The sequence below is a fragment of the Leptosomus discolor genome, chromosome 2 (assembly GCF_034619465.1).
Source record: "Leptosomus discolor isolate bLepDis1 chromosome 2, bLepDis1.hap2, whole genome shotgun sequence".
NCBI lineage: Eukaryota > Metazoa > Chordata > Aves > Leptosomiformes > Leptosomidae > Leptosomus > Leptosomus discolor.
In genome coordinates this window covers 39,469,142-39,489,319 of record NC_141392.1, presented here as the reverse complement: position 1 = coordinate 39,489,319, position 20,178 = coordinate 39,469,142, and the positions used below count along the sequence as shown (strand labels likewise).

Sequence of the window (20,178 nt, the reverse complement as noted above, 5' to 3'; positions counted from 1 at the left end):
AGGTCAAAGTTATGGTGCGCATTTCTTCCACGCTTTCCAGAGACACATCTGAGTCCAGCTCTTTCTTAAAAGTTGACCCCCGTAAGAAGCAAATCATGCTGTATGACCCATTGGTCTGTGGAGGTCAGAATGCTTTCCAAAAAAGGGGCAACCAGGTTCCCCCGAAGATGTTTGCTTTTGATGCAGTTTTCCCCCAAGATGCATCACAGGTAGGCAATGTATAATCAGAATAGTAATCTAAACAATACATGCAGCACAGACAAATTAATTTCTGCTTGCAACAGTTGTTCTTTCAACGGAGTTAGAACGGGGCTGAATTTGGTCCGCCAGTGTCATAGGTAATGAAACCAGTTTATTGAACTATATCTCAGTAGTTGTGTGCTTTCTTTGTTCTTTACAGTAAATAATTTCTCCTAAATTTATGAGTGCAATAAATGTGCTAAGTGGTGCCTAGTAGGCAAACCCTCAATATCAACAAGTTATTGTGTATTATGAAGTTTTATTATTTGGTGTATACAGAGATCTGATCAGAACTGCAGTTCTCTAATGCAGTCCTCTATCCATTAGGAAGTCAAAGATTACTTATACAGTGTTCTATTGTACAGTTCATAATAGGGGGATGGAGATTTTAGTCCACAAATCTTAATTTATATGTATATATTATTTTTATTAGATGACCTTGTTTTGCTGAACTATGTTATCCAAACGTCATGAGGAGGATGGTAGAACAGTAAAGTAACTTTGCGAAGTATAATTATAAAACAGTACTGTAAGGCTGCTTCTGTGCTTATAAACTAACCAGAGCAAGGACACAGGGCCAGCTAAAGCACTGATGTGTGATTGTATCATTAGGTCAATCCCTGGCCTAATTCTGGCTAACAACTCCCCGGATGCAGTTCAGGGGCTGGCCTGTGAACAGTCCTCTTTTTTGGCCCATTTTATTCATGATTATAGAGGTAGTCTATACCCATGCACTAAGTGAATTTACATGATTTATTATGAAATGTGAAGTGCTTCAGTGCTTCAGATAAAAGGCTAACCTGCAAATTCTGATTTAGTTTCACCCGCTATTGATAGGCAGTTGCTGGAGAAGAAGCACTGTAGACCAGTCAGCCTGCTTGAACCTTGAATCTAAGAAGGCCCAGGGTAAATGCGTGTCTTGTACTTTTTAAAATACTGCTACAGTCTTCAGGATGGAGCCTGCTGCTGCAAGAAGCTAAGATGATTCATAAAAATGTAGAGAAAAATTAAGAAATGTCACCTAGCTAATAGCAAAGAGGCTGTTTGTTCCCCTCACATTCCTTGCCCACCTGCTAGTGGAATTGAACTCTGTCCATAATTGGGCAAATGGAGCCTGTAAAAATTCCTCAGTAATTGATTGTTTTTTAACGAAGAATGCATTTTTAGAGTCCCCTAAATAGGCCATTCTAACAAACCAACCACATCCCCTTACAGTATGTGTATATGAAACTTACTTGACATAGAGCAGAAGTCCTGCTTCATGTGCTTCCACAAGTAATGTCATTCCCATCAGCAACACAGGTCACATGAATGAGACAAGTAGAATCAGGGGTTTTGACACTTCAATATACTATCTAGAGCACTGATGACATTACGGCCACTTTCTAGTGGAAATATACTCTGTTAATTTTCCTTATTGTTAATGATTTTCTTTTCTTTCTTTTTTTTTTTTCCTTCTTTTTTTAAATACCTGTAACAGGCTGAAGTATGTGCTGGGACTGTGGCTGAGGTGATCCAGTCTGTGGTCAATGGGGCAGATGGCTGTGTGTTCTGCTTTGGTCATGCCAAGCTTGGTTGGTATTGTACAATTTCCCTACTCAAGCAGCAAAGTCAACATTTTTAACCCATGCCATTACATTAGATTAGGGAAAAAACCTTTTGTTTGTCTGTGCATAGTAATTGTGTTTGAAAGTGGTACACTGTGCGTGACCTTGTACTACACCTTCACCTCTTGCTTACACATCTATTCACTTTGCATTTTGTCTAAATATTGGACAGCATGCTCTTTGAAACAGAAGTTATCTTTGAGTTGTTGCTTCCTTCCATCCCCTGAGTCCTATAGCAATTTTTATCACTTTCTTCAATTGTTAATGAATGATCCAACAGTGATCTACAGTTTTAGAAATGTGCTTGGTATTGGAGGTTGTTTGCCAAAATACCACTTTTATCAAGGTGTGTAAAGGCTGTGAGTATCCACTCAAGCACTTGATGCTTATGATGGCGCTATTCAAGTACTGTGACTGGGTGCTCAAATAGTTTGATTTATATTCTATTCCCTGATTAGACAATTCACTCATTACTAACCTCTTCTTACTCTGTCTCCAACAAATCCTATTCTAACGGTTAACTGAATGTTACCAATGGGTCAAAACTTGTTCTTTGCAAACAAATCAACAGCATTTCAGGTATTCATGGAAAGACTATTAAAAAGAGAATCACTATCATTAACACACTATTCTTTTGAAATAACCAGATTTGAAGAGTAATCATATATTTTTTTCATGCTTATAGTATTTTGAAAATACTGCCTCTTTAATGAAGAAGGTTGTGTTGTATGTGTGCAATGATCTCCATTCTTTACTGTCTCAAAGAGACATAGATATACACATGTGACTTAAAAGGATGATTCAGTTTTTCAAGTGATAAGGAAGATCAGGCTGTATCAGGCCATGATTATCCCAAATTATAGGCAACAAAAATTGGAGAGTACTGAATGCTGCAATGCCACCAGCTCTGATACAATGAATGGGGCAGGGCCACTGTTCAAACTAACCACAAGGTCCTTCTGGGCCAGGCAGCAGTTAACACTAGGACAAGCACTTGGATATTTAACCTCCTGTGACCTGCCAAACACAAGATGGTAAAGGAGACGGAAAAGAAAGCCACCAGATAACTGTGTCCCAAAAGTGCTATGTGTTCTTTAGAGAGGTGGCCTAGCTAGGGCTTTGCTGCAGCACGAGTTGAGTCTCTGAGGTTGGTTTGTTAACTGCACCACCACCATTCCCACACACCCAGACGTTGCCACAGACATGTGCATAGAAATATTTTCTTCACTGGTCTTTTTCCACATAGACTCAACATAAGAAATGTAACAAAATAAAGAAGCCACAAGTACTTGTCTGAAAGGACATATACCTTTTTCATTTGGCTTATAAATTTGGGAGCTTTAGAAAACTTTTTAAAAAGCATTATATGTAGTGATACCTGAAGCAATATAAGATGTACTCTGTGTCTGTTCTTAATCAGCAAACTTTTACAGCAGAAGTAAGGCAGAGCTATAACTGCAGAGTCAAATAATAGCAAACCAGGGCAAGGTTTTGACTCAGATAAAATATTTCTTGTTGTAGACCCACTTCTGCACCAAATGACCATGTGTACCCATTTTGGTGGGCGTTTTTTTTGTTTTGTTTTTTTTTTTTTTTGTCTGGATGAGGTTACATCTGTATGATCCTCAAACCAGATTTATGTCAATCCCAATGCCAACATATGAAGAGTAATGTAGTGCTTTGAAGTAAAAAGAAATGGTATTCAAAGAATACCACACTCACAGTAACTAAAGCAGGGATTTTTAGAGACCATGGCACTCCTGCTCTCCTGCTCTGCTCATTTCCCCCCGCTATTCACTCACATCAGAGGCTGCAGTGTTGTGTGGCAGAGACCTGCAGCACCCTGCTGGGGGAATGGGGGATGTCAGGTGAATGCACGAGGTAGTGATTTTTGAAAGCAGCTCAAGATTTAATCTGTTGTTTTGAAATGCTGTTTTCCATGTACTATTTGTCTGCCTGCCTATCTTTCTGCCTTGCTGACTGACCTTATTGTAGTGAAGAAGTTGTTTTCATGAGGCTGTGCAGGACAATCTCTCTTGGCAGAAGGCCGTGAGGGTCCTGGGAGTGATGTTGTTATCTTTTCGCCATCCCCCATTCCTGACAGGGAAGTCATACACCATGATTGGAAAGGATGATTCCATGCAAAACCTCGGCATAATCCCTTGTGCCATCTCCTGGCTCTTCAAGTTGATTAATGAACGCAAAGAGAAGACAGGAGCCCGCTTCTCGGTCCGAATTTCTGCAGTGGAAGTGTGGGGGAAAGAAGAAAATCTGAGAGACCTGTTGTCAGAAGTGGCTACAGGCAGCCTGCAAGATGGTCAGTCCCCAGGCGTCTACCTTTGTGAAGACCCCATTTGTGGCATGCAGGTAAACCCAAGGTTCATTTTACACTGAAACAAGCAATGCGACATTTCTTTTGGGTTTTTTTTTTTTTTTTTGAGCTATTGGGATAGTTCAAATTCAAGAACTACCCAGAGCATAAAGTTTATAGACTTGAAAGTGTTTACTTTTCAAAAACATGCAAGAACTTTATGACCTGCAGCTGCAGGGCCATCTGCTCTCCTGGCCTAAATATTTGTATCTCTGGTATAACTGATGTTGAGCAGGGGCTTGTGTTTGCAATAAAGATGTGAGAACATTCAGTGCAAAAAAAAATTCACCTCATTCTTAAAAAAAAAAAAAAAAAAAGAAAGTGTGATCTCTCTTTTGTAAAATAACAAGCTAAAATATTTACAGTACTGCACAAATAGCTGGAGGTCATTAATATGGCTGTTTATCTCTTTATAAACTACATTATTTATAGCACTTGCATTAGCAATGTTGTAGAAAACATTAATCGCTACTTATTAATTGCTGCCAAGAAAGAAATGCCTGAGCTAGGCAAGCCAAGAATAACTTGAACTCTTCTCAGGTTTGGAGGTTTAGCAGGAATGAGTAACTGGCTCATATATTTCCTGGGTAACCACTGGAAATTCTCAGCAGTCCTATTTTTTTCCCCCTTTTGGTTTGAGGGGGAAAAAGGCCTACTCTTTCATTTTGCTGTCTGTGAGAGAGTAAATCTGATTTTTATATGAGTAGATAAAGAAGGAGCAAACCAGCATGATGGAACTTGAATATATTCTTTCAACCTTAAAGGCAAAGGCTGCTTCCATCAAGAACCTGCAGAGCACAGCCTATCCAAGGATGGGGAATGGAGGGAAGAGGGAAGAGACCTACAGGGTCGTGTATCCTATTTCCAGCATCCAGAAGTTATGATTCACATCCACAAAAGTCATGAATCATGAGATTAAAAAGAGCAACTAATAAATTTTGAGTTTTATCTCTTCGCATTTTAAGCCTTTTAGACATACTTAGATCATATTTTCCATTCTTCTCCATTCTACCCGAGGACTACAAAGTTGTGTCTTGATTTTAAATAACAGTTGTTCTCCTTTTCACCTGACTTCTGGCTTTAGTGCTTTACGAAATACTTACAGTATCACAAGAGATCTCACTCTCGTATCCAGTAATGGGTGCAGTCTGGTGAATATAAGATGGGAGGCTTGCATCTTCACAGTTCCCATTGGAGTGATAGATGGGCCAGTTAAGATCTGAATTAGTATACGTATGTTACATATATTACATAAATGTGTAACAACTAGCCTCTCCTTAGAGCTTAAATCTTTACTAAAGTATTTAAGCACAGTAGCAATAATAATAAATATCCCATTATCGTTGCTTATTTTCATATAGATACAGGCAGAACAGCTATATACGAAATGAATTCTTTTAGATCAGTGGAGAAAAGGTAGCTCCTTGAGATGTCTGTATATTTCTGCAGTGCAAAATACTGAATTGAATTTCAAGGAAAAAAAAGCCTTTTTATGTGTGTTTACAAGACAGCAACATTCTGGAGTCATGTGTCCTACACCTGAATTCTCAAAATCCTCAGACGAAGGGAGGGTTTTCTATTGTAGCCATATAGATATGCAAAATCAGCAGTGTGTATAGCAAATGAATAATCACCATATGTCATACTGTCTGTCATTGGGTCTTTCCAAGTATGCACATTTTATTGTTGCTTACATTACTGAGATCAGCCCACAGACTGGCCTGCCTTCTGCATGTCTTGTTAACCCCTTCCTGCCCCCCTCCCTCATTCTAGAGAGAGCTTAGCCTTCAGCTGTGTCACCCCATCCATGCACAACCTTGGCTTGATCCCTCCTGAGGCTGATTAATGGTCACGAAGAAAAGACAGACGCGCTGTCTTCTTTAGGAGAACTTAACTTCTAGCTGTATTACATAACAGGGGAACAAACCCTGAGAACGGGAGTTCCTTGCTGTTTTCACACAAGGCAAAACAAGTCTGTCCTATGGGCTGTGGGCCAGCTCTGCATACTGCCAAAACTAATGCCATCAGATTGCGCAGTCACACGTCCTTTCCACAAACTAATCTTAGGTGTTGTGAAACATGCATGCATTCCTAACTTTATGGGGGGTTAATAATGTCTGCCCTCCTATGCTGTCTATCACTTTGGAGAAATAAGAGCACGCCGGTGACAGGGACTGAGGTCCAGCAAATGTGAATGTATGCGTGTTACCTGCCTTGTTCCATTTAATGGACTGCCCTGGTTTGTGAGCAGGTACATAAACTTGTGATATGAAGGGACAAGGAAAAGGCTTCTCTTCTGTCCTGTCTCTGTCACTCCCCACATGCTATGGCGCTGAACACAAGCTTCAGTCCTGTTATTTCCCAGATTTATTCATGGACTGCTCCCTTCTAACACTTTCTGAAGAATAACACATAGTCCTGCCCCTGCCAGTCTCTGCCAACTGTGGGGTTTGGGATCAATGCATCTTCCACAATTTTTTTTCCACTTGTAACTATCAGAAGGACAGAGTGATTGCCAGAGCCAGCAATGCAGGGAAAAAGAAGGCAGTAAAAATAATGAAATGGTGAATAACTAATAAGCATAAATAGCTTAAAGTTCTGGGAAAGTGAAGGAACAAATTTATGCACCTGTCCAGCCCATAGGACGGTTTCCAATTGCTGGAGTTTATGTGTACCAGAGGTGCCCCAAATGAGAACCCTCAAAAGCCTGGATTCAATCATGGGGCTCCCAGAGGGCGTGGCATTGTTACTGCCAGTGTCGGGAGGGTCTCATTCCATTGGGCACCTCCTCTTTTTTGGTCTTATCAGAAGCCAGCATATCCACAGTGTGTGTTGACTTCGGGAAGTTGTTTGGTAGAGTTGACTTGTGTGGGAGTTTCTAGGTCATTTCTCCCTTGTGTTAACTGCAGCTTCAGAATCAGAGCGAGCTCCGTGCCCCTACGGCAGAGAAGGCTGCCTTCTTCCTCGACGCCGCCATTGCCTCACGTCGCAGCAGCCAGCGGGACTGTGACGAGGAGGATCACCGCAATTCCCACATGCTCTTCACACTGCACATCTACCAGTACCGCATGGAGAAGAGCGGCAAAGGCGGAAGTAAGCTGTCCCTCACTTCCTTCTGTCTCCTCCAAGCCTGCCTGGAAAATGGCGTTAAGCAATATTCTTTAGTGGTGGAAGTTAGCAGAGTTCTCCATTCAGCATGAGGTGGGGCCATTCAGACTGCCAACTGTCCACCTGCCTGGTAAAGGCCCACCAAAGGCCATTAAAGGCCACTGGGGATTATTGCCATCATTTGTCAATTTAGTTGCCATTGTGGAGATACTAACAGTTAGTCCTCAGCACTGTGTGGGCTTCTGTATCTAAAAAAAGAGTACTTGTAAATTTGGCTTTTGTATTGTCTTTACTGATAGCGTTGAGGTCATGGATTAAAATATTGTGGTGACAGGAATTCCTTGCCACCCTTACATTAGCTGATCCTCTTCCACACTTTAATAGGGTAGCGTGTATATGCTGTTACTGGCAATCCATAAACTGTACCTTTTCTTGGATATACATGATATTTCAGTTGCTGGTCCAACTACCTGTGCACAAAGGACTCTCACAGTTCTTTGTAAAGGCTCTGGGCTTTTCAGATTGGCATGTTCCCTCTCTTTGCCATAGACGCTTTGACTGGCTTGTGTCTTTACTTTCATTTCCCACTTGTAAATGAGGAAAAGATGCTTCCAGGTCTACTTATATGTTTCCATAATTTTCAAAGGTTTAATCTGAAACCTCGGGCCATTTATTTTTTTTTTTATTATATATATCTTCTGTTTCAAGTCTCCCAAATTGTTTACAACTGGAGATCTACAGAGGATTTTTTTTTGTAGTAAGTGCCAGAGATAAAAGATTTGTATAATATAAGGACCCCCACTGAAAAAGAAAATGTTCACATTCAATTTCTTTTTTTTTTAAATAATAATTTTTTACAGTGAAAATGTTTGTTTGAAAGACACTAGAGAACTCTGCTTCTTTAAATTTGTGGGCTTAAGCAATTCTGCAGAGGTAGCATATGTTTCAGCTCCTGGCTCTGCATAGGTTATTTGTAATAAGGAATAGATTGCAAGCTATGATGTGTAGTGGGTGAACAGCACTGCAGTATTAAAGTCTAATGTTTGAATGCAGAAAATTTACATTGACTGTGCTTATAAGAGAGAAAACCAGAAAGTTGCTCTAAATGGAAATTCAGTTTCCATGTGTTTAAATAATAACCCCTGTGGAATTAGGAGGCAGAAATCTCAATTAAATAAAGGTTTATTAATTAACCACCCTGCGGTGGAAAGTAAGGCTGTGAATGCTCAGAAGGGTTCATAGGAGTAAAGATGGCTGGTTTTTAGGGAATTATTATTACGAGTATTTAATGCTCCATGTTTTTATTACGTGCAAGTAAATGTACACACAGTCCTTTTCTACTATTTTCAAATGAAATTAATAAGAAGGAAAAAATTATTTTCCTGTGGCTATAATGACTCATTTTCTAAAAAGAAGCCATGATCCTGTTGGATTATAATATGGCATGCTTTGCACACTGCCTCTAGTCGTATCTTTTTCTTGTGGCCATACCACCTCCTGTCTTCAAGTTCCCATATCTGAGTAGTCTCACAAGCCAGGCAGGGTCAGATCTCACTGATAATTGAATGAGGGGGGAATTCCAGCTGCTCAGAGAGGGCGCCTAGTGATTATCACTGTCTCCTGCTGTAATGAAGGACTTCAGAAAAAAAACCTATGAAGATAGTAGAGATATATAAATTTCTGTAACAGGATTAAAAAAGGATAGGAAAAAGCAAGGGAAAAAAAAAAAAAAAAAAAAAAAGAAACCCAGCCTCTAAAGGAGAAGAGATTAAAGGGATGGCTAACATACGTTTTCGGTAAAAAATGACTGTTAGAATAACGCATTGGTTCCATACTTACCTCCTTGTTACATTCATTACCAGGAATGTCATGAGGCAAGGCTTAGCACCGTTGAAATAAATGACATTGTGGCAGAACTGGCACAGTCATTTTGCAGCTGTCAGCTCCGCAAAGTCTCTGTGGCCATAGACAAAAAAGAGCTTTAGGATGTTCCGCTTCTTTACTTTATAGTTGCCAGGCACGTTAGTGAACTTGCCTAACAATAACTTCATTTTCAGATCAAGCAAGTGGATCTGCCATCTTAAAAATGTCTTACATTGACTTGCAAATTAAATAACAGGGAAAGATCTAGTAATTTTTCTTATTCTGGATTTACTCAGCCTGTATAATAGGAGTATGTGTGGAAACAATATGACTGGGATCTTGAAGGGTAGGGATTTCTTTCATTTTCTTTTGTTTCCCTGATGTCTAGTAGTCTTAGCAACAGAAATATTTATTATATATAATTCAGTAAAGTCAACTGCAGTCCTTTTCAGTAGCAACTAAACACATTTCTTTGTTTTTCTAAAGAAATCATTGGAGGATACTCAAAAAGGTAATTTCAGCCTTCTAAAGGTAGCAGTCTTAGAGAATTCGGGGTCTCTTAGGTCCAAGAGTTTTAAGAACTCTTAGAGGGGAGGCAAATTCCTCCATGAGCAGTTCAGATGAGGTGAAGGTGCAGCTGCCTAGATGGTTCCCGAGGGAAGACTGACTTTCTGCAGCATATGCAGGAGCCTGTAGTGCGTGTGGATACTTCCCCATAAGATAAATCCCACCACGTCCCACCACCGAGAGCACAGTGGTGAAAATTCCGTGGACAGTTTAATGGGTTGTCATATAATCTGTGGCCTGTTACAGCATTTTGAAAGTCCAGCCACCAGCATTAGTTTTGATTAGACATTTATTCTTCACTTCTGTTTCATGATACTCAGCATGACATAATCAATATCATAGTATAATTTAATATGTGGAAGTCCTGTGTTGCCTAATACCTGATATAACTGAAGAAGTACAAGACTTAAAAGAAGTAGAAGTCACTGCATTTTAACAACTGTTGATGGAGATGCTGGCTACATTTTTGGGATATTATTCTCAAGTCCCATAGCATAAATCTTTCACAGAATAAAATCTCTCCTCTTTCTTCTTCTCTTTTCTTCCTTCTTTCTTTTTTCTCTCTGCTTTGCTTTTCTTTTATTTTCTTTTCTTCTTTCTCTTTATCCATATTTCTTTTTTCTTTTGTCATAAAGATCTACTTGTACTTCTATTGTCACTCGTTTAAATTAGCTATCACCTACAATTGAAGCAGAATTAGAGAATTATACGTAACACATTCTATAGCAAGGCTTCATGTTTTTATAGAAAGTTTTGTGTCATGAAAGCCACCAGATAGTAGAACTAAGCAGTGAGCCCTGTGTTTTGCAGTGCTTGCAAAATGAAATATCTCTCTCCTTATTTTTTCAGTGTAGGTTAACATGTTTTAAGTTACAGATAATGTATATATATCTGTAGTAGCACTAGGCTTTCTATATTTATAAACGTGACTTTCTTTCTATGAGCAAATCTGCAAAATTGTATGATTGTGTATCAACTTCTTGTCTATAGGTGGAAGTTTTACAAATGTCTTCTTCACATCTCTGTATAAACTTATTTCCTTGTACCTCCTATAGCACCTACGTGCCTGGATACCATGGCATGATACTACAACTACTGAATGCAGGGTCATTGAAAAAACATGCTTGTGGCCAATAAGAGGTTTCCAAAGCAATGAAACATATCTGGAAACTTCTTTTCTAAGGTCCCCATCATTTAGTTTCTGCCATTGCCATCTTTGCTTGTGAACTGATCTCCTCCATCTGCTAATACTTTTTTTAACAGATGCATATGTTGAGGTGCTAGGTCAAAAAGGCTGTGAATTTGTTTGCATAGAGGTAAACTCAGATGTGAAAGTATTTCCACTTTCCACAAGTTATGCTTGTGTCCTCAAATAGTGTCTTAACTTTTGAGTTAGGACCCTAGAAATAAAACTGCCTTTTCCTACAGATTGTTTCTAAAGTAGCTCTTGAGAACAGGGAGAAGTGGTCAAAGATCAGATGCATAATAACCCAGCTAGGAAATTGTCTTGAGATAATGGAGAATTAGAAGCACTTCTGTAAAGTCTACATAGTCTCTATCCTAGGTTCATAAGGAATCATAGTTTTTTAAAGACAGAAAATGTCTGTTAATCTTGATATTTCAACGGTAGCATCTTTTCACTTTAAATACAGTGCGTTCATACAGAGTAAATGAAAAAAAAAACATAGGGATCTACTGCCAATTTTATAGAAACTATTTTCAGAGCAGAGCAGCTTGTCCATAATCCATTACCTGTGACATGGAAAACCTTTTCTTAGCCCAAATGATAATGTAAAAGTATATAGACTTAAAGCAAAGTTGAGCATCCCACAGATGACACAGGTTCTTCTGAAGATCCAGTATTCAAGATGGGAAAGATAAGAGAAACTATCACACAATCACTCCTTGCCAAGCATCGATGCTCAGCCTGTAGTTTTCAGGACGAACAGTAATGGCAGAGGCAGAAGCAGAGCCAACTTGGGTACAGGCTAATAGAGCTATATTAAAAAAAAAAAAAAAAAAAAAAGAAAAAAGCAAAAAGCGCAGTGGTGAATCCCATAGAGTTAAACCGGCAGGAGCGAGTGAATACTGAAAACCTTGGCAATTTTTAAGCTAGTCCAGAGTAGACAACAAAGTACAGCAAAAAAGGCTGACAGTGAGTTAACAGGACCCCTACAGTTTGCTGCTGCTGACATGAATTAGGAAAGGTTTCTGGATTGTTTCCTCTTCACAAGTAGTGACGAGACTTTTGCTGTCCTGGAAAGCTGCTTTTGGAGGCACATGCTAACTGTTTGCTTTCTTTGTTTATGGCAGTGTCTGGAGGTCGCAGCCGCTTGCACCTTATTGACCTGGGTAGCTGTGTGAAAGTGCTCAGCAAAAACCGGGAGGGAAGCTCTGGCTTCTGTCTCTCGTTGTCAGCACTGGGCAATGTCATCCTCGCCCTTGTCAATGGAAGCAAACACATCCCGTACAAGTAAGTGATATTCTATGTTGCACCTAATGAGAGGACGCTTGCAAGCAGTTTGCTTTTCTGGGCCTGAGGCAGACTTGGGGTAAGCAGGAGACAGACTACTGGGGTCAGTGCAGCCCTCCTGACTAAGCAAAACCTGCCTAAGGTTCAGTGACACCTGATCTAGTTTTACATCTGGTAGCTACACCGTATTTGACATTCGGGTTTCAAAGGAAGAAATAGGACCCAGGTGTCTTAAAGATCTTAAAGCTTGAAGTACAGCACGTTATGATTTTGTTTTCTAGTATTGTTCAAAGATTTTTTTAATGCTTCAACTGAGAGCCAGTTTCATGTTTGCTCCACAGAGACGAATGTTTCTGCCATAATGCAGCACTATAGAGAAAATAATTTTGCTGTCCATTGTGTGGAATGTAGTTTCTTGAAAATAAGTGTCACAAGTATGCAAGTTTGTCATGAGATTCTTTCTGTGATCCAAAGTTACTTTGCATTTTATTTTTGTATGGTTAGAACCTCAGTGTCAGCCTTTCACTTGCAAAAAATAAGTAGGCCCTGTTTTTCGCACTAGACAAGTGGCCTTTGCTACTGCGGGTAGCTTCTGGGAAATTAGAGGAATTGCTCACCTAGTGGGTACGATTATTACTCACTTTTCTTCATCATTATCTTGCCCCATTTGTCATGTGTACAAGTCTGAAAGAAAGTTTGGATTCATTACCCAACCCAGACAGTCATACAGCTTTCCTATTGAGAAGGCTCTAATTTTGTAGATACTATTGCTTTTCTCCAGCCTAAAACCTAGGGAGAAGTAGTTGCATCACAAGACTGGCTTACTGTAGCATCTTGTAATTGAACTGCTAATGAATGTCACCATTCATGAAGAACTTATATATGAGATCTGGACTTAGGAGCAGCAGGAAAACACAAAAAATGAACAAGTCATTCACAGGGCATATTTCAGTCCATATAGTTTACCTTTTTTATCATGTTAAACACTGCAAACATGATTATTTTATCCTCTTTATTCAAGATTGCAAGGTATTGACAAGTTTTGCTTCTTTAGTTTTGTCTTCATTTTGGAAAACAAAGATTAATTTAGTTTGGTTATAGTTTTATTTTTCTGCTAATATTTATTTTCCAAAATTATTTGGCAGTCTGGGCTTAAAACATGCTCTCTAGAAATATTCGTGTTCCTGGAATTCAGTCAGACTGGAGTACAGTTAAGGGCCAACCAGCGTATGATGTTCATAAAATGTTTTGTGGATCATGCACCTAGTCATAGTGTGAAAATAGCTTGCATTCTGCACTTCACAAAGTGTAGCTCAGACTATGCTCATCAAAACCCTGTCTTTCTCCCCGCTGGTTTTTATGGACTGAAGGGAAGGCAAACTATAGGAACAGAAGAATGATGTTAATGATGCTCCCTAGGTGAGGAATAGTTACCAAATACAACAGCTGTCTTTCCTGACAGTGTCTGACTGGGAGAAAAGCATTACCAAACATGTCTTCTACTTCCTACACTACCGATCTTTCTTCTGCTATTCCCAGCAGTTCAATTCTGAGCTTACACAGCCAGAGGTGCCAGGACATTTGCTAATCAATGTTTCTGTACTGCTGAAAGAAGACCAAAGCTCTCTTCAGGCCTTCTCCTCTTGAATTCACTCCTGTAAGAGCAGTTAGCACAGAGTATAAATATAGAGAAGTGGCTGGTCATCTGTAAATCAGAGGCAATGTCTCTGTTTTTAAGGAGAACTTTTAAAATGCAATTTGAAAAACATATTGGCATATTTTGGAGCAAATTAGGAAGAATTTCGTTACTGAAAGGGTTGTCAGGCATTGGAGCAGCCTGCCCAGGGAGGTGGTAGAGTCACCATCCCTGGAGGTGCTTAAAAGACAGGTAGATGTTGTACTTAGGGACATGGTTTAGTGGTGTTGGTAGAGCTAGGACAAAGGTTGGACTCAGTGATCTTGAAGATGTCTTCCAACCAAAACTGTTCTACAATTCTATAAATTTTGTCCACTTCTTGCTGAGAAGGGTGCGGAAACCACTTTTTCTCTAGTATGATCTATTCATGAGCAATGGAAATAGGAGTCTTGGTGTCTGGGTGAGCGCAAACACAATTTGCTCCATGGTCTGACAGTACATGTGCACGATGCTCCTTGGTAGAGAAGAGGGGAAGGAGGGTGTGCGTGTGCTGCATTGTAGAAGAGGCTGAGCATCCCATAGGCTGATGTGCTATGTGTTCAGTAGCACCTCTTGTTTAAAACAGCAGCTAGCCTATCTAGCTGAGATAATTTCTCTTTCTTTAGGATTGTTCTCTTTTATTGTTAAGGGTAAAATTAAAATTTTGTTAACTGCCTTTTTTGAGTGGGACCAGAGGAAAACAATGGAAGTGCTTTCTTATGTGACAGCACTGCACATTGTGTGTGTGGTCTCAGCAAATTTCCATAGAGCAATAGACAAAATGGAGCACCTTTTCTTTATCTGAGCTATTATACAGCCATTAAGTATTTTATGGCAGCCTATCAGTAGGTGCCACATGGCTTGCTGGGAGCCTAGAAACACAGTTTCATAGATATCAGGTTTTCTGTTACTGCAGAAATTTAGTTCTCTAAACTCTGAGAGGCTGCAGGCTCTTAAACTCCCTTCAATGCTGTATCCAGCTTTATCTCCACAGGTAGTAGTTGTAGGGAAAAGCTTGTTCAGATTCATAGCTGGTATAAGCAGATGCTACTACATTGCCTTCTGAGGGATGCCAGGGCTGAATTTGCCTTTCTGACTGCAGTCTGTATGAGGAACACATGCTGCTGTTGAGCATATTTTGCATTTTATTTTCTTACCCACAAGGCTAAGCCTTGGAAGCCATTAAATTGGCATCTTTCTCCCTTGGGAACACAAGCGCACTCACACACACACAGAGCCCACCCCCATTTTGGGAACAGTAACAAAGATTGACACCAGCTTTATTTAGCAGGAACTTGTCTACTAAAGTTGTAAGACAGTAATGAAGAAATTCTCAAACATCAAGCAATACAGGTTGATATCATTTGAGATCTTGTCCTGCATTCAAAGTAAATTCCATGTGCATCTGAAAAGTGGGGAAGAATCCCATACAACCACATGCAACTAATGAGCGACCAGGCTGTGATTTCTGTGAGTTTGTATCTTTCATATATACTTATAATCTTTCTCTAGTATCTCAGTGGGTTATCTCTTTGTCACTATTAATGTTTATACCTATTTTGAACCTTACTAAGCACGTCATTCAGTCATGGTATGAACCAGTGAGTTCTTCCAGCTCAGTGTCTTGTATAAAAATAGAACTCTTAATTTGACTTAAATACATTGCTATTTAACATCACCAGTTTCTTTTGCTCTTGATTTACAAGCAAATCCCTCAAAAGACTGTGCAAGAATTGTTTTCTCCACAGGAATGTCAAATATCTTCATAAAAATTGGAAAGGGTCACTTGCAAGCCCAAGGAAGAGCAAGGCAGTCAACTCCTGCCCTGATCAAGTTTGACAGGGCTCAGAGGATCTATTACAGGACGAGGGTTTTGACAAGTGGCAGTAATTGTTAATGCCATTTTATTTTTTTAAGAGCATTTCAGCTTTACATTAGTGCTGCATTATCTGCCTCTGATTTCCAAGATGAACATGTTTAAACCCTCAAATGTATACTCATTTACACAAACTGCAGATACTGGTTTGTATAGCTCACTATTCAAAAATTACTCTGGTTGCTAGGCAACAAGGGTAGTGATAATTCATGGTAATGCTGTTTTGGAAATAATAATTTTTATACATTTTAATGACTATAAGAATGTAAGAAAACTGTTTAGAAAAGTGCAAGGCTGTATAAATTCCTCTTTCATAAACTATTGCTTGTTTTGTTTAATAGGCTTCTCTCCCAATATGCCATCCCAGTGTGCTAGTGTTTCTGAAGGCATCCTATGTTTTGAACTACATGCTTATGTTTATCCAAGAAGGGAGTCTTCTCCATAAAATAGATGGGTGTGAGTCAAAAGCACGAATTTTATTCTTGGCACTTCTGCTTCTCTGTCATATGGTTGCAGTTCTCCCCCCCTCCATCTTACACGATGGTATTGGGTTTTTTAATCCTTTCTGTAGGAAAAATAAAATTATATTGACTTGTGCAAGGTCGCACAAGAGGCTTAGTGGCAGAACCACCATGTTTTAAGATCTAATCTGATGCTTAAACCATGGGCTAATCCATTCTTTCTTTCTGCATGACCTTTGGAAAATAATTTGTTTCTATATTTATTTATTTATTCCCATTTATAAAACTGAACTAGAAAAAATTCAAGTAGGACTTTGTAAAGGGCATTCAGACTCGGCAAAAAGCACTACTTACATCTTAACTGTTGCTAGGACCCTGTTACCTTATTTTTTCACTTTTTTCAGAGTTAAGGACTCACATAGATAGTCCTAATGTGAGGCAAAACCTGGAGGGTTTTTGGTCAAGGGTAGGCTATTAGTGCTTTTAAGTGACGAGGGGGAAAGTGCTAGATTATAGTGATGTGATATAAAAGATGATCCTAAAGAATATGCTGTGTGTCAGATATTTTCTTTAAATTATTAGTTAATTATTGGAGTAAAAATGAAAATGAGGTTTGGATCGATCCAGTAATTCAGTTTCTTTTCTTGGTTAAATAGGTGTATCTATCTGCAGTTGTTTCATCTGTGTTAAAAAACCGTATGTGAAAGGAACTAGGATCCCAGGTATCTTTTGTTAATACGTCTTGCCTTTGCATTCATCTATAGCATGAGTTAGATTATTTTTCTCAGAAGAAGTGTCAATGAAAACTTTTCAGGAAGAGATGTGGAAAGCTGAAAACCGGTTCACAATACAGTTCTTGTACAATAACTAGTATTAGTATTGGAGAATTTATCCTTATTTACAAGCTCGTACTAAGTCTTAGTTTTGTGGGATTCACACAAGCATGCCTGCTTACTAAGCCTAGGAATTTAATGCCAAATTTGAACTATATGCTCAATGAGCAGTCTGTTTAATGGTTACTTCATCAGCGCCTAGACCTAAAATAATTTATTTTTGTTAATTAAGAGATTTCAATAACTTCTTATTTCCACTGCTGCATCTACTAGTCTTCTGTTCCTTGCTTTTGCTTCTCCTCAATGAGAACATGGTACAAACACCACAGAAAGCCTCAGCAAAAATCTGGTGCTGCCTTTGTTATCTCCAATCTTTTTGTGTTAATTTAGTACTTAATATATTAGAAGTCGGTGAAGAACTGTTTTGCTGTTTTACTTGTGGAAATGTGAGAGCAAAGGAAGCTGAAACACAACCACAGGACTGGGAAATGGTCCAAAATGAATGAGAGAGCTCCGAGAGACACTGAGACAACGTGTAGAGGAGACAACAATCCACAGAGAAGCGGGAAGCAAAAGAGAAAGAGAAATGAGCCCATTCAAAAAGAGGAATAAGCCTAAGAAATACCCCTGAATGATCCAATTGTAGGAGAGCAGTCAATAGAGATTTTGTTGAATGTGAAATAGTTCCTAATTAGCTATCAAAAACATGAGCTGCTCAGGAGCAAAAGAGTTTTTCCATGATGTTGGCAGCCAGGTTGTGTGGCCCAGAGCCTTGGCTAACAGACACTGAAGCCACTGGAGCAATACCATATTAATCCAGCTGAGGACCTGGCCTTAGGTGCATGCTCTTTGACGCTAGCCAGAGTGCTTTGGCAACATGGCAGAGCAATGCAGTTGTCAGTGAGAGGTGAGCACTGAAACAGTCAGCTGTCAATTACTTTCTCCTTTGGGGTTTTTCTGTAGCTGACAGTTTTACTAGGTTGAATTTCTAACAATTTTCTTCTTTATTTCATGGAACTACACAAAATATATGGAATCAGGGGTGCACAGTATGTGAACGTAGGAAAACTTCTTAAATTTTATTAGAGTAATTTAATCTGCAGCTTGGGAGTGTGAGGATAACGGATTTTGCATGCTCCAGTAATCGCAGTTGTAGTGTTCATCAACAATGCACTTTATTGTAGGACAGTTTGTACAGCTGATAACGCACATTTGAGCTTTATCTGCACACGTCTACAGTACTGTGTTTCATCATTAAGTTAATGAGAGATAGTAGAAAAAATCCTCAAGGAAAGCTTCATTGTAGCTGCCATTCCCCAGCTTTGGGTTTTCAACTCAGTCCTGCCAGACCAGCAATGTGCTAATTAGTGGAGTGGAAGTGTCTGCATGCATGTGTAGTGATTATAAGCAAGTGTGATCCTCTGTTACACCAGTTTTACAACAAATGTCAGTTGATATGGCTACATTCCGCACAACTGTTTGAGTGGGAAGAATCAGGCCTCAGGAGCTAGCTCTGTCAATGTACTTTGAACCACTGGACAAATTATCACTTCACAGATACTGTAACAAGCAAATAATGATGGACTGCAAAATGAAATGAGAAGGGAAGTACTTGTGGTTTATAGTCAGATTTAACAGCAATTACTAATTGCTTTTAAATAACCATTCCTATCAGCAGCAAATAGCTGCATCATGGAAGGACACTACTTTGCTCTCAGCGCAGCACAGACATGACTGGTGATGAACAAACAATCCAGTAACGCCAGTTATTGCTGGAAAACTTGAGTGGGACCCAAATAGGCTGTTGTGATTCATGTACAAATGAATCTGTGCTTAATTCATTAAAGCGCCATTTTGAACCTTTAGTCAGGGTATCCAGAATTTTATTCTCACCTGTTCCACCACAGGTTCAGACTCAATTGAACATTAATACATTTTCTCTCGTGGAAATATGGTGATAATCCATTTCATGTATAACTGAACAATTTTTAAATCATCGTATTCCTGGAATAACTAGCTCTTGTGCAATACAGCAAATTACCAAAAAGCATATAGTAATACTTATTAGCCTTACTTCACATTTTTGGTTATCTCTAGTTTCTTGAATAGTTGCATATGGATATGATCTGTGAAATTAACTTTCGTTTCCCCACTGAGCCTTCTTTCCCTGCACAAACAGTGTGACTTGGGGAAAGAAAGGAGAGACGTTCCACTGCAGATGACCAAAGAAAATAGCTTTTCTTTGTATCATGCCAGTAGGCCCTTGTTTGGAGCTGTGTGTCTCATCACTAAGAACAGGTTACAATCGGCAGAAAATTTAAAAGTGAAGCAAGAAGAATTATGGATGGTCACAGCTGAAAGGGTTACTCACCTGGAATAACATCGTAACAGAAATAAAGCTTCTTAGCTGGCAGGGAAAAAGAGACCTTTGAGAGGGGAGATGACAACTACTCTGTAGTGTTTCAAGAATGTGAATACACATAGAAGGAGATAATTGTTTCTGGTGAGACAAAGTGGCAGAATGATTTCTTCTCCTTAAATAATGAGACAGAGAAATATAAACTTGAAAGCATGCTAACAGCGATTCCTGTTAGTCAATGGAACACTTCCCAGTAGCTGAAGTGAAGACTTCATTGGTAGAATGATTTAACAGCAAAATAAACACATAACTAACAATTATTAATTAAAAGTTATATAATAAACAGTTCCAGATTGGTTAGGGGCTAGGCTTATATAATTTCAGTGCAGAGTCCTGGGGCCAAATCTTTAACAATTTTCAATAGCTGTACTTCCATTTTAATAATTTATATTCATCCTTGTTTGGAAAGTGTTTGCACATGGCAGGCACTTACACAAGTGAAAACCAAAACAGGTTCTAGTGTGTCAGAATCTCCTCTGCTTTTAGGAGTCTGAAAACCGGCATCCAGCTGGATTGTTACACTTGCATGGCATCAAAGAAATGCAGAAAGTCTCAGCAGTGTGTTTCTCAAGACTTTACCGTAGCAGGGATATGGGATGTCCAGTCCACTTCTATGCCAGATGATTTAGCCTTGTTAGCCACTTCCTTCATCATTTACACCTTTTTTTTTTTTTTTTTTTTTTTT

General features: G+C 39.2%; 1 protein-coding gene across 1 annotated transcript in view; it reads left to right on the top strand.

Moving 5' to 3' along the window:
- The window catches only part of KIF26B (kinesin family member 26B), a 302,324-nt gene that overhangs the window by 238,739 nt on the left and 43,407 nt on the right, over positions 1-20,178 (top strand). Inside the window, exons 6-10 of the mRNA XM_086460935.1 lie at positions 3-209; positions 1,721-1,814; positions 3,952-4,214; positions 7,128-7,311; positions 12,070-12,229. Coding sequence (XP_086317061.1) covers positions 3-209; positions 1,721-1,814; positions 3,952-4,214; positions 7,128-7,311; positions 12,070-12,229 — 908 coding nt within the window. The remainder of the gene's footprint in view (positions 1-2; positions 210-1,720; positions 1,815-3,951; positions 4,215-7,127; positions 7,312-12,069; positions 12,230-20,178) is intronic.